Source organism: Xenopus tropicalis, chromosome 9 (assembly GCF_000004195.4).
Source record: "Xenopus tropicalis strain Nigerian chromosome 9, UCB_Xtro_10.0, whole genome shotgun sequence".
NCBI classification, from domain to species: domain Eukaryota; kingdom Metazoa; phylum Chordata; class Amphibia; order Anura; family Pipidae; genus Xenopus; species Xenopus tropicalis.
The window spans coordinates 813,476-827,500 of NC_030685.2; the positions used below are offsets into that span (position 1 = coordinate 813,476).

The following is a 14,025-nucleotide window of genomic DNA, read 5'->3' on the forward strand; positions in this document are numbered from 1 at the left end:
GTGTTTCAGGGGTCGGTCTCCCCCAGCGAGTCAGGTGTGTCAGGCTGCTGCCTTGTGTTACACTGTTTCAGGGGTCAGTCTCCCTCAGCGAGTCAGGTCTGTCAGGCTGCTGTCTTGTGTTACAGTGTTTCAGGGGTCAGTCTCCCCCAGCGAGTCAGGTCTGTCAGGCTGCTGCCTTGTGTTACACTGTTTCAGGGGTCAGTCTCCCCCAGCGAGTCAGGTCTGTCAGGCTGCTGCCTTGTGTTACACTGTTTCAAGGGTCAGTCTCCCCCAGCGAGTCAGGTCTGTCAGGCTGCTGCCTTGTGTTACAGTGTTTCAGGGGTCAGTCTCCCCAGCGAGTCAGGTCTGTCAGGCTGCTGCCTTGTGTTACAGTGTTTCAGGGGTCAGTCTCCCCCAGCGAGTCAGGTCTGTCAGGCTGCTGCCTTGTGTTACACTGTTTCAGGGGTCAGTCTCCCCCAGTGAGTCAGGTCTGTCAGGCTGCTGCCTTGTGTTACACTGTTTCAGGGGTCAGTCTCCCCCAGCGAGTCAGGTCTGTCAGGCTGCTGCCCTGTGTTACAGTGTTTCAGGGGTCAGTCTCCCCCAGCGAGTTAGGTCTGTCAGGCTGCTGCCTTGTGTTACACTGTTTCAGGGGGTCAGTCTCCCCCAGCGAGTCAGGTCTGTCAGGTCTGTCAGGCTGCTGCCTTGTGTTACAGTGTTTCAGGGGTCAGTCTCCCCCAGCGAGTCAGGTCTGTCAGGCTGCTGCCTTGTGTTACAGTGTTTCAGGGGTCAGTCTCCCCCAGCGAGTCAGGTCTGTCAGGCTGCTGCCTTGAGTTACACTGTTTCAGGGGTCAGTCTCCCCAGTGAGTCAGGTCAGTCAGGCTGCTGCCTTGTGTTACAGTGTTTCAGGGGTCAGTCTCCCCAGCGAGTCAGGTCTGTCAGGCTGCTGCCCTGTGTTACACTGTTTCAGGGGTCAGTCTCCCCCAGCGAGTCAGGTCTGTCAGGCTGCTGCCTTGTGTTACACTGTTTCAGGGGGTCAGTCTCCCCCAGTGAGTCAGGTCTGTCAGGCTGCTGCCCTGTGTTACACTGTTTCAGGGGTCAGTCTCCCCCAGTGAGTCAGGTCTGTCAGGCTGCTGCCTTGTGTTACAGTGTTTCAGGGGTCAGTCTCCCCCAGTGAGTCAGGTCTGTCAGGCTGCTGCCCTGTGTTACACTGTTTCAGGGGTCAGTCTCCCCCAGCGAGTCAGGTCTGTCAGGCTGCTGCCTTGTGTTACACTGTTTCAGGGGGTCAGTCTCCCCCAGCGAGTCAGGTCTGTCAGGCTGCTGCCTTGTGTTACAGTGTTTCAGGGGTCAGTCTCCCCCAGCGAGTCAGGTCTGTCAGGCTGCTGCCTTGTGTTACACTGTTTCAGGGGTCAGTCTCCCCCAGTGAGTCAGGTCTGTCAGGCTGCTGCCTTGTGTTACACTGTTTCAGGGGGTCAGTCTCCCCCAGCGAGTCAGGTCTGTCAGGCTGCTGCCTTGTGTTACACTGTTTCAGGGGGTCAGTCTCCCCCAGCGAGTCAGGTCTGTCAGGCTGCTGCCTTGTGTTACAGTGTTTCAGGGGTCAGTCTCCCCCAGCGAGTCAGGTCTGTCAGGCTGCTGCCTTGTGTTACACTGTTTCAGGGGTCAGTCTCCCCCAGTGAGTCAGGTCTGTCAGGCTGCTGCCTTGTGTTACAGTGTTTCAGGGGTCAGTCTCCCCCAGTGAGTCAGGTCTGTCAGGCTGCTGCCTTGTGTTACACTGTTTCAGGGGTCAGTCTCCCCCAGCGAGTCAGGTCTGTCAGGCTGCTGCCTTGTGTTACACTGTTTCAGGGGGTCAGTCTCCCCCAGCGAGTCAGGTCTGTCAGGCTGCTGCCTTGTGTTACAGTGTTTCACGGGGTCAGTCTCCCCCAGCGAGTCAGGTCTGTCAGGTTGCTGCCTTGTGTTACAGTGTTTCAGGGGTCGGTCCTCCCCCAGCGAGTCAGGTCTGTCAGGCTGCTGCCTTGTGTTTACAGTGTGGATTCAGGGGTCAGTCTCTCCCCCAGCGAGTCAGGTCTGTCCAGGGCTGCTGCCTTGTGGTACAGTGATTTCAGGGGTGCGGTCTCCGCCCCAGCGACGTCAGGTCTAGTTCAGGCCTGGCTCGCCTGTGTTACAGTGTTTCAGGGGTCGGTTCCCCCAGCGATCGTCAGGTCTCGTCAGGCTGCTGGCCCTTGTGTTACCAGTGTGTCAGGACAGTCCAGTCGCCTCCCCAGTGAGTCAGGTCTGGTCAGGCTGCTGGCCTTTGTGTACACTGTTTCAGGGGTCGGTCTCCCCCCAGCGAGTCACGTCTGTCAGGTGCTGCTGCCTTTGTGTGTACAGTGTTTCAGGTGGTCCGGTCCTCCCCGCAGGGAGAGTCAGTGTCTGTCAGGCATCTGCCTTGTATTACATGTGTTTCAGGGTCAGGTCTCCCCCAAGCGAGTCAGGTTCTGTCAGGTCTGTGCCTTGTCTGTTACACGTTTTCAGGGGTCGGTCTCCCCCAGCGAGTCAGGGTCTTGCTCAGGCTGCTGCCTTGTGGTTACAGTGGTTTAGGGTCGTCACTCCCCAGCGAGTCCAGGTCTGGTAAGCTTTGCTGCCTTGTTGTTACGGTGTTCAGGGGTCAGGTCTCCCACGTGAGTCAGGTCTGTAGAGACCTGCTGCCCTTGTGTTTACATGGTTTCAGGCGGGGTCGGTCTCCCCCGGCACGAGTCAGGTTGTCAGGCTTGCTGCTTGTGTTACAGTGTTCAAGGGGTGCGTGTCTCCCCAGCGAGTCGGTCTGTCAGGCTGCCTGCCATTGTGTGTCCATCTGTTTCAGGGGTCGTCTCCCCTCAGTGAATCAGGTCTGTCGCAGGCCTGCCTGCCGTTGTGTTACAAACTGTTTCAGGGTCAGTTCCCCCAGCGGAGTCACGGTCTGTCAGGCCTGCTGCCTTGTGTCTACAGCTGTTTCAGGGGTCGGGTCTCCCCAGGCCGAGTCAGGTCTAGTAGGCTGCTCGTGCCGTTGTCTGTTACATCTGTTTTCAGGGGCAGTCTCCCAGTGAGTCAGGTCTGTCCAGGCTGCTGCGTTGTGTTACACTGTGTTTCAGGAGTCCAGTCTTCCCCCAGTGAGTGTCAGGTCTGTCAGGCTGCCTGCCTTGTGTTACACTGTTTCAGGGTCCAGTCCTCCCCCAGTGAGTCAGGTTCTGTTCAGGCTGCTGCGTTGTGTTACAGTGTTCAGTCAGACCCCCAGGGCAGGGATAGAAAGGGACAGACAAACACTGCTTCTATTAGGAATTATATATACAAATCTCAAAAGCCATTGCAAGTTGCTTAGTGTTTTGTTTTCTTTTACTGGGCAAAAAAATTATATTCTGGGTTGACTTGTCCTTTAAGCACTGATATATTCATTGTCTGATCTATTATAACGGTCCCCTCCCCTTTGTGCTTTGCAGAGCCCTGTGGTGCTATATACATATATACACATACACACCCATATACATATATACATACATACATACATACATACCCATATACATATATAGATACACACACACCGATATACATATATAGATACACACACACACCCATATACATATATAGATACCACACACACACACCTATATAATATATAGATACACACACACACCCATATACATATATAGATACACAACACACACCCATATACATTATATAGATACACACACACACACCCATATACATATATAGATACACACACACACCCATATACATATATAGATACACACACACACCCATATACATATATAGATACACACACACCATATACATTTAGATACACACACACCCTATACATATATAGATACACACACACCCATATACATATATAGATACACACACACCCCATATACATAATAGATTACATCGCACACACACCCCATAGTACATATATAGGAGGTACCACAGCATACCCAGATACCATATATAGATACACATCACGACACACAGACACACACCACACCCATATGACATTATAGACATACACACACACCCATATATCAGTGTTGGATAGGATACAACACACACACCCATCATACTATATATAGATGACATCACATACCCATATACATATATAGATACACACACACACACAGACACACACACACACACCCATATACAATATATGATAAGCCCAAACCAACCCATATACATATACACACACACACACCACACACACACACACACACTACACACACACCCACTATATCATATAGATCATACACCCCACACCTCACCCATTACTCACATCATATAGGATACACACATCACGCCTGATCTATACATAGTATACGATACAACCATCCACCCATATACAGTATATCAGATACACATCATACCCATATACACTATATATATCACACACACACACACACACACACACACACACATATATATATAATACATACACACACACACACCCATATACATTTATAGATACACACACACACACACCCATATACATATACACACACACACACACACACACACACACACACACACACCCATATACATATATAGATACACACACACCCATATACATATATAGATACACACACACCCATATACATTTATAGATACACACACACCCATATACATATATAGATACACACACACCCATATACATATATAGATACACACACACCCATATACATTTATAGATACACACACACCCATATACATATATATACACACACACACCCATATACATATATAGATACACACACACCCATATACATATATAGATACACACACACCCATATACATTTATAGATACACACACACCCATATACATATATAGATACACACACACCCATATACATATATAGATACACACATACCCATATACATATATATACACACACACACACACACACACACACACATATATATATATACATACACACACACACACCCATATACATTTATAGATACACACACACACACACCCATATACATATACACACACACACACACACACACACACACACACACCCATATACATATATAGATACACACACACCCATATACATATATAGATACACACACACCCATATACATATATAGATACACACACACACCCATATACATATATAGATACACACAGACTGTGACATAACAAACTGTATAAGTTGGATGAAACTATTAGATATTTCTGTTTATGCTGAAATGTACCCCCTGCCCCCCTCCTACCTGTTGTAGCAAATGCATTGTGTAGGTTAATCTCATCTAGGTGTGTATTGTGTGTAGCCAGCCGGCTCTGTGAGCCCCGGAGCAGCAAGGTCGGAGGAGGGGCTGCATGACCCAGCCCAGCATCACTAGTGAGGGGGTAGGTCAGTTAAGCTAAAAGGGGAGGGAGAATAAGGTGGGAGGAGAAGGGTATATAGGAGAGCTAGTGAGGGCTGGCTATCCACCATTTTAGGTGATAGCAGCAGAGGAAAGATCATGGCTACCAACCTTGATGAGATGCTGGCCCGGATCAGAGCCGAAGCAGAGAGAAGAGGAGATGACTGGCTGCGTCAGTTCCTTCCCAGCCTGGAGGATCCACAGCCCACGACACCCACCAGGAGACCCCGCAGAGCAAGACCACCCACCAGGCTGAGCCCATCACCCCCAGTGCGCAGGAGAAGGCCGACGTCACCCAGCCCGCAGCCATCCACCAGCAGGAGCTCAGGACGGAGCAGAGGCACCGGAGGCAAGGGACCCACTCCCAGCACCCCCCCGACCAGGCAGAAGGACCCGGACACCCCGACCGGCAGACCACGTGGAGGAGGAATGGCGACCCGGCAGAGAGGCGGAGGACCCGACGCGCGCGATGATGACGTCACCGGCGCGACGAGCGGCGCTTCAGGAACACCAACGCGGCTCCGGAGACAGGCCAGTACTGGGAGCCGGGAGGGAGGCAGTGCCATACGGGCCGGGCAGGCAGAGGCGCCAGGGCCCCGGGGAGCACGGGGGGCGGGAGCGCGGGAGAGGCGCAGGGTGGGCGGTCCGGTGGGAGGAGAAGCAGGGGCCCGGGAAGCAGCACAGGGAGGGGGAGGGGAGACAGCGGTAGCGCAGGCCACGGGCGGCACGGCACAGCCGCAAACAAGGAGCGGGCCTGCAATACAGCAGAGCTGGGCCCCGGTAGCAACACAAGAGAGGGGAGGGGGCATGGAAGCGGCCCAGGCCGCATGGCACGCAGCTGGGGCAGACGTGGCAAGAAGCCAAATGGGGGCATGCGGGCCTGCTACAAGGTTAGCAGGGGCCCAGGAGATGCCATCAATGGCCCAGGCGGCCTGGGTCCCCACCAGGCCCGGGCCAGGCCCTACAGGGAACCCAATGGGAGCGGGTGGGCTGCTCACCGCCACCCGGGAGAGTGGAGCTATGGCGGGCTCGCCCTGCTACAGGCCTCTCCAAACACCAGGGCAACAGGCCGGGCCTACAGGCAATGGCCAAGAGAGCCAACAGGGATGGGCCCCAGCACCAACAGGAGAGGCCAACCGGGCGGTGCCCATGGGCGCTGCGGCAGGGAGGGAGGGAGCAACGGCCGCACATAGCGTGGCAGCCCAGGGTATGCCCCCCCCGCTTTGTCTCCAACAGGTACAAGGACCAGGCAACGGCGAGGGCGGGACGCCACAACAGCAACAAGGGATCACACCAGGAGCCCCAGGCCGAGACAGCACAACCACAAACTACAACAACAGCGCAGGTACGCACGTTGGGCTACAAGGACAAGGACAACTGACGGTAACCAGCACTTCTTCAGCCGCAGCGGGGGGGGGGCAAACGGGCGGGCAAACGCTCACAGATTTCATTGACAGTTTGCGACAGCTCTTAGGGCAGTGGGATGGAAAAAGCCAAACACCGGGAGGGGCACCCAGCGCAGCAGCACCGTCCACAGCACAGGTCACAACAGCACAAGGGTCAATAGGGGGCCCAAATAGTGAAGGGAACGGGGAAAAACGGGGGGACAAGCCAGTGCCACTCTCGGACTCAGCCAAGGGGCATGCTTATATCTGTTTCGAAGGCCCCCTAGGGTCACATCTGAAGCCAGAGGTGCGGGAAAAGATCTGGAAACGGGAATACGTGGATATCTTTACACTGCTCCCATTAGAGAGGTTCAACATTGACAAATTTGAGAAAGGGAAGGAACACAGAAAGGAGGAGGATGAAGATAGGCGCCGCTACAGGCTCATACCCAGGACATTCGGCAATTGGCTACAAGCCTTTGCCATCCTGGCTAGTGTAGTAGGAGAAAAACACCCCGAGCACTGCTCAGCCCTGTTCTGCTACCTAGACGGAATCTGGGAGGCACACAGGGTTTACGGGGGCTTAGCTTGGCTGCGCTATGACGAGCAATTTCGTCAGAGGATGGCAGTCAGACAGGATGTCAGATGGGACCACCGGGACATCGGCCTCTGGATGAGGCTGATGAACAACAAAGGGTATCAGGGGTACGGGGGTCCGGGGACGACGGGCCAGCAGCCCTTTCCAAATAGCTCCAGCGGGCAAACTTCCAGCCCAGCTGGGGCACACAAAAAAGGAGCTTGCTGGGCATTCAATGATAGCCAATGCAAATGGGGGGCATCATGCCGGTTCAAGCACGAATGCTCCCTGTGTGCTGGAGCACATCCACTCAGCAGGTGCTTCAAGAAAGGAAAAGGAACAGGGGGTAAGTTTAGGGACGGCTTTGGGAAAGGGCCAGACGCCGGTGAGGCTAGAAGCGATGCTCCCATGGCTAAGTAAATACCCAGCCAGGGACAAAGCAGAATTATTAAAAAAGGGTTTTCGGGATGGGTTTAGGATCCCGGGAAGGGAGGGGACACAGGGGGGCCAATTAAAAAACTTGAAGTCAGCTAACACCAACCCGGGGCTGGTAATAGAGAAACTTTACAAGGAGGTGAGCTTGGGGCGCATGGCGGGCCCTTTCAAGGAACCACCATTACACAACCTTAGAACATCTCCCCTAGGCCTGGTGCCTAAGAAGGAAGCCGGTAAATTCCGGCTTATTCACCACCTATCACACCCCAAAGGCACCTCAGTGAATGACGAGATTGATAAGGACTTAGTGAAGGTCTCTTATACCTCCTTTGATGAAGCAATACGTTTAGTAGGTAGGGCAGGACGAGGGGCCCTGATGGCTAAGGCGGATATAGAGTCAGCTTTCCGGCTCCTGCCAGTACATCCGGAATCACTACACTTACTGGGCTGCTACTTTGAGGGACACTACTATGTGGACAGGAGTTTACCCATGGGCTGCTCCATATCCTGCGCATATTTCGAGGCCTTTAGCACATTCCTAGAGTGGGTAGTTCGGGAGAAAGCAGGGGTTGCGTCAGTCATCCACTACCTGGATGACTTTCTCTGTGTCGGCCCGCAACGCTCCAGCCTATGCGCAGTGCTCCTTGAGACACTGCAGGAGGTTGCGGAGCAATTTGGGGTACCGTTAGCACGGGAAAAAACTGAGGGCCCTATCACATGCTTAAAATTCCTGGGCATTGAGATTGACACGGTCAGGCAGGAATGCCGGCTACCCATGGACAAAGTACTAACGCTAAAAGAGGAAGTAGGATACGCGAAGCAGGCTAAGAAGGTGACTTTAAAACAGCTCCAATCTCTCCTAGGAAAACTTAATTTTGCTTGCCGCATTATCCCCATGGGGAGGGTGTTTTCTAGGAGTCTATCCATGGCAACAGCAGGTATCAGGCACCCCCATCATTTTATAAGGCTCAACTCAGAACACAAAGCTGACCTAGCGGTCTGGAGCACCTTCCTCCAGGACTTTAATGGGAAAGTATACTGGCCAGAAGAGGTAGTGGAGAACCCCGAGATCAGCCTATTCACAGACGCAGCAGGGGCGACAGGCTTCGGGGCATACTTGTCAGGCAAATGGTGCGCGGCGGGGTGGCCCCAGGAGTGGGCCACGCGCAACCTAACAGGCAACCTAGCATTTCTAGAACTCTTCCCAATAATAGTTGCAGTAGAGCTTTGGGGTCGGGAACTGTCCAACAAATCTGTTTTGTTCCGCTCAGACAACATGGCAACGGTTCTAGCGGTCAACAACCTAACTTCCTCCTCACGCCCGGTGCTAGCACTACTACGGCACCTGGTACTACGCTGCTTACAACTTAACATCAGTTTTAGAGCAAAACACATCCCAGGCGAAATTAATGAGATCGCTGATGCTTTATCTCGGTTTCAGTGGAACAGGTTCCGGGGGCTAGCGCCGGCAGCGGAGCAGGAGGGAGAGCGGTGCCCAGACCTTGTATGGAATCTGGTGCCTCAGGTATGATGGAATGGGTAAGGCGGTCGGTGGCCCTAAAAACTTGGAACGACTATAACAGAACATGGGAAGAATGGTTTCATTTAGAACGGGAAATGGGGGGAGTAGAGACTAATACAGAAAAGTTAGGCCTACTGGCGTGGCAGCTGTCCAGGGACTTTGAGGCGCAGGTATCGATCAGTGTGGTGGAGAAAAAACTGGCAGCTCTAGCATTTCTATTTAAATTCAAGGGTTGGCCAGATTTCACAAAGGACTTCGCGATTAAACAGGCAGTAAAAGGCTTTAAGAAAGGGAAAAAGTCCACTGATCATAGGAGACCAATCACGTTCAACATACTGGGGGGTTTATTTGATCAGTTAGGGGTGCTGGCCAACTCACCATTCGAAATAACGTTGTTTAAACTGGCTTTTTTCATGGGCCTTCTTTGGGGCCTTCAGAATATCAGAGCTGGTTAGCCACAATAGAGCAGGGAATGGGGGAATCTTGGCAAGGGATGTCATTAGGTCAGAAGGGAGCGTGTCCATTTTAATTAGAGACTCCAAGACAGACAAACAAGGGAAGGGATTCCGGGTAGAGATCTTCGGGATTCAGGGCCATCACACCTGCCCGGTGAGTTGCTTTGACAGCTATTACAGTATGAGACCTGACCAACAAGGCAGCTTGATGATCCACCAGGACGGCTCATCATTATCCCGTTACCAGTTCATAGCCATACTCAAAAGGGCCCTGAAAGGGCTACAACTGGCTGGGAAGGAGTATGGGAGCCACTCCTTCAGGATAGGGGCCGCCACGGAAGCAGCGAGATGGGGCTTGGGGGCAGATGTGATTAGGAGAATAGGCAGATGGGAATCCAACAGGTTCAAAGCATACGTTAGACCCGCAAGAGTAGAGAGATAAGTTGCAGGGACGGGGAGGTTGGTAAAATATTTAAGTTCACGGTTCATATTAATTTGTTTTCCCCTCTTTCAGATGCCCTCCAGTGCAAAGTATGGCTAATGGGACACTCCTTCATACACTGGGCGGAAAGGAGGGCATCAGTTCGCCATGCCGACCGCCAATTGGGTTTCACGGTATCTCAGGTGAAATTACACTGGGTTAGTAGAAGAGGGCTCAGGTGGGACGAGATAGTACCCAGGGCAGTACAGAAAGCAAAGGAGTCGGGCCCGCCTAATGTCATATTACTCCACGCAGGGGGTAATGATTTGGGTATCTGTCCCATGAAAGCCTTGATCTCCACCATTAGGACAGATTGTTTTAGGCTCAGATCACTGTTCGAGGGGTTAATTATCATATGGTCAGAAATAATTCCCAGAACCCACTGGAGGGGAGCACGTTCACACAGGGCCATCAACAGGGTTAGAATAAAGGTAAATAAGGCAGTAGCAAGCAACGTACAGAAGAACGGGGGGATAGTGGTTAGGCATAAGGAATTAGAGAATAACATGGCCTTTTTTCGCACAGACGGTATCCACCTGAATGAGGTTGGGTTGGATTTGTTTAATTTTAACTTACAGGAAGCCATCATATTGGCTTTGAAGTCATGGCGGCGTATGCAGAGCTGAAGGGGTCCAGCTCTGCATACTATGGCGGGTCCTTGTCAGTCTGCCGGGGAGGAAAGCTTGTTCTGGTAAGCCAGATCAGGTAGAGTGGATGGTTTAACCCCTAAGGTGGGTGACCATTGGCGGATGGAATAAGAAAGGTGCGCTGAAAAGCGCTGGGTGGGTACTGAATGTGGCGAATTGGAAAAGGGGACCAGTTAGGTCCCGGAGTGGCGGCGGTTATCCTCCGAGCTAGGGATTTGGCGGCTGGAGGATAACACGGCTCAAGGCGGTTGTGGAAGGGCAGACTGGCAAGGGGCTCGGGGTCAGTATTTCAGTTCGGTAATGTTTGCACTTGTTACATTGATGTATTGTTATATTTAAACATGTTATGTTTGTATTCAATTTTGCACTGTTTGTATTTATAAATAAAGCTGTGGCCACTATCATTCCAACAAATGATATCGTCACGCAGTTTTTATTGGTTAGTAAGGTGAGCGAGTGTAGATGGATGCTTGGGTCATGTCTGGCCCTCCCCATGTAATTGCCCCTATTGTGAGGGCACACAGAGCCAGACCCCATAGTGACACAATACACATAGTTACCCCTTGTGAGAGCAGTGCTCTGTCTAGTAAATGCAAAAGACTGAACTGGGCATGCTCCCTAGGTGGCTTCCCATAGGCCCAGTGGGATTAGCTATGATTGGCCCCTCTGGAAGCTGCCTTTGGGTTGGCAGAAGGAGCCAAATCCTGTTTTGGTTTTACGACAGGGGCTGTTCCCTTTCTGGCTACAAAGGTGGCTGCCAAGAGTTCCAAGGAGCCTTTTGTCTGGGGTGTAACCTTAGCTACGGCAGGACCCCCTCCCCTGTGTTCCCTGGAATCTACCTTAGCTGGGGCAAGAAGATTCCCCCCAACTGTGTGTATTTCCCTACTCCCTAAGGAACAAGAGTGCAGGCTGGCTACCACCTACTGGCTTATGGGAACCTGCTGATGGCTACTTGCCATTTCTCCAATAAACGCCTCATCCTGTGATACCAACTGTTTGCTCTTTGGGTCCTGCCCTATGTCTGGGAACTCACGGCCCTGAGGTTGTGACACACACACACACCCATATACATATATACATACACACACACACACACACACACACCCATATACATATATACATACACACACACACCCATATACATATATAGATACACATACACCCATATACATATATATATACACACACACCCATATACATATATAGATACACATACACCCATATACATATATAGATACACACACACCCATATACATATATAGATACACACACACCCATGTACATATATAGATACACACACACACACACACACACACCCATATACATATATAGATACACACACACCCATATACATATATAGATACACACACACCCATATACATATATAGATACACACACACCCATATACATATATAGATACACACACACCCATATACATATATACATACACACATACCCATATACATATATACATACACACACATATACATATATAGATACACACACACACACACACACACACACACCCATATACATATATACACACACACACACACACACACACACACACACACCCATATACATTTATAGATACACACACACACACCCATATACAGTGGAGGAAATAATTATTTGACCCCTCACTGATTTTGTAAGTTTGTCCAATGACAAAGAAATGAAAAGTCTCAGAACAGTATCATTTCAATGGTAGGTTTATTTTAACAGTGGCAGATAGCACATCAAAAGGAAAATCGAAAAAATAACTTTAAATAAAAGATAGCAACTGATTTGCATTTCATTGAGTGAAATAAGTTTTTGAACCCTCTAACAAAAAAAGACTTAATACTTAGTGGAAAAACCCTTGTTTGCAAGCACAGAGGTCAAACGTTTCTTGTAATTGATGACCAAGTTTGCGCACATTTTAGGAGGAATGTTGGTCCCACTCCTCTTTGCAGATCATCTCTAAATCCCTAAGGTTTCGAGGCTGTCTCTGTGCAACTCTGAGCTTGAGCTCCCTCCATAGGTTTTCTATTGGATTAAGGTCCGGAGACTGACTAGGCCACTCCATGACCTTAATGTGCTTCTTCTTGAGCCACTCCTTTGTTGCCTTTGCTGTATGTTTTGGGTCATTGTCGTGCTGGAACACCCATCCACGACCCATTTTCAGTTTCCTGGCAGAGGGAAGGAGGTTGTCGTTCAGGATTTCACGATACATGGCTCCGTCCATTTTCCCGTTAATGCGAATAAGTTGTCCTGTGCCCTTAGCAGAAAAACACCCCCAAAGCAAAATGTTTCCACCCCCATGCTTGACGGTGGGGACGGTGTTTTGGGGGTCATAGGCAGCATTTTTCTTCCTCCAAACACAGCGAGTTGAGTTAATGCCAAAGAGCTCTATTTTGGTCTCATCAGACCACAGCACCTTCTCCCAGTCACTCACAGAATCATTCAGGTGTTCATTGGCAAACTTCAGGCCTGCACATGTGCCTTCTTGAGCAGGGGGACCTTGCGAGCCCTGCAGGATTTTAATCCATTGCGGTGTAATGTGTTTCCAATGGTTTTCTTGGTGACTGTGGTCCCTGCTAATTTGAGGTCAGTAACTAACTCCTCCCGTGTAGTTCTAGGATGCTTTTTCACCTTTCTCAGAATCATTGACACCCCACGAGGTGAGATCTTGCGTGGAGCCCCAGAGCGAGGTCGATTGATGGTCATCTTGTGCTCCTTCCATTTTACAACAATCGCACCAACAGTTGTCACCTTCTCTCTCAGCTTCTTGCTAATGGTTTTGTAGCCCATTCCAGCCTTGTGCAGGTCTACAATTTTGTCTCTGACATCCTTGGACAGCTCTTTGGTCTTTCCCATGTTGGAGAGTTTGGAGTCTGCTTGATTGATTGATTCTGTGGACAGGTGTCTTTTATACAGGTGACTAGTTAAGACAGGTGTCCTTAATGAGGTTGACTAATTGAGTAGAAGTGTCTAACCACTCTGTGGGAGCCAGAACTCTTAATGGTTGGTAGGGGTTCAAAAACTTATTTCACTCAATGAAATGCAAATCAGTTGCTATCTTTTATTTAAAGTTGTTTTTTCGATTTTCCTTTTGATGTGCTATCTGCCACTGTTAAAATAAACCTACCATTGAAATGATACTGTTCTGAGACTTTTCATTTCTTT

The 14,025-nt window shown here is 50.4% G+C and overlaps 3 protein-coding genes across 4 annotated transcripts in view; 1 reads left to right on the forward strand and 2 right to left on the reverse strand.

The window, feature by feature from the left end:
- The window catches only part of LOC101734116, a 293,365-nt gene that overhangs the window by 88,000 nt on the left and 191,340 nt on the right, over positions 1-14,025 (reverse strand). The window lies entirely within an intron of this gene.
- The window catches only part of LOC108645255 (tyrosine-protein phosphatase non-receptor type substrate 1), a 41,374-nt gene that overhangs the window by 21,940 nt on the left and 5,409 nt on the right, over positions 1-14,025 (reverse strand). The gene's annotated exons all lie outside the window — the stretch shown is intronic.
- On the forward strand, positions 5,304-11,330 carry LOC101731448 (collagen alpha-1(II) chain). Its single transcript, XM_018090601.2, has 2 exons — positions 5,304-9,277; positions 10,244-11,330. Exon 1 carries the CDS (start codon positions 5,455-5,457, stop codon positions 7,735-7,737), a length of 2,283 nt encoding a protein of 760 aa, XP_017946090.1. The 5' UTR covers positions 5,304-5,454; the 3' UTR covers positions 7,738-9,277; positions 10,244-11,330.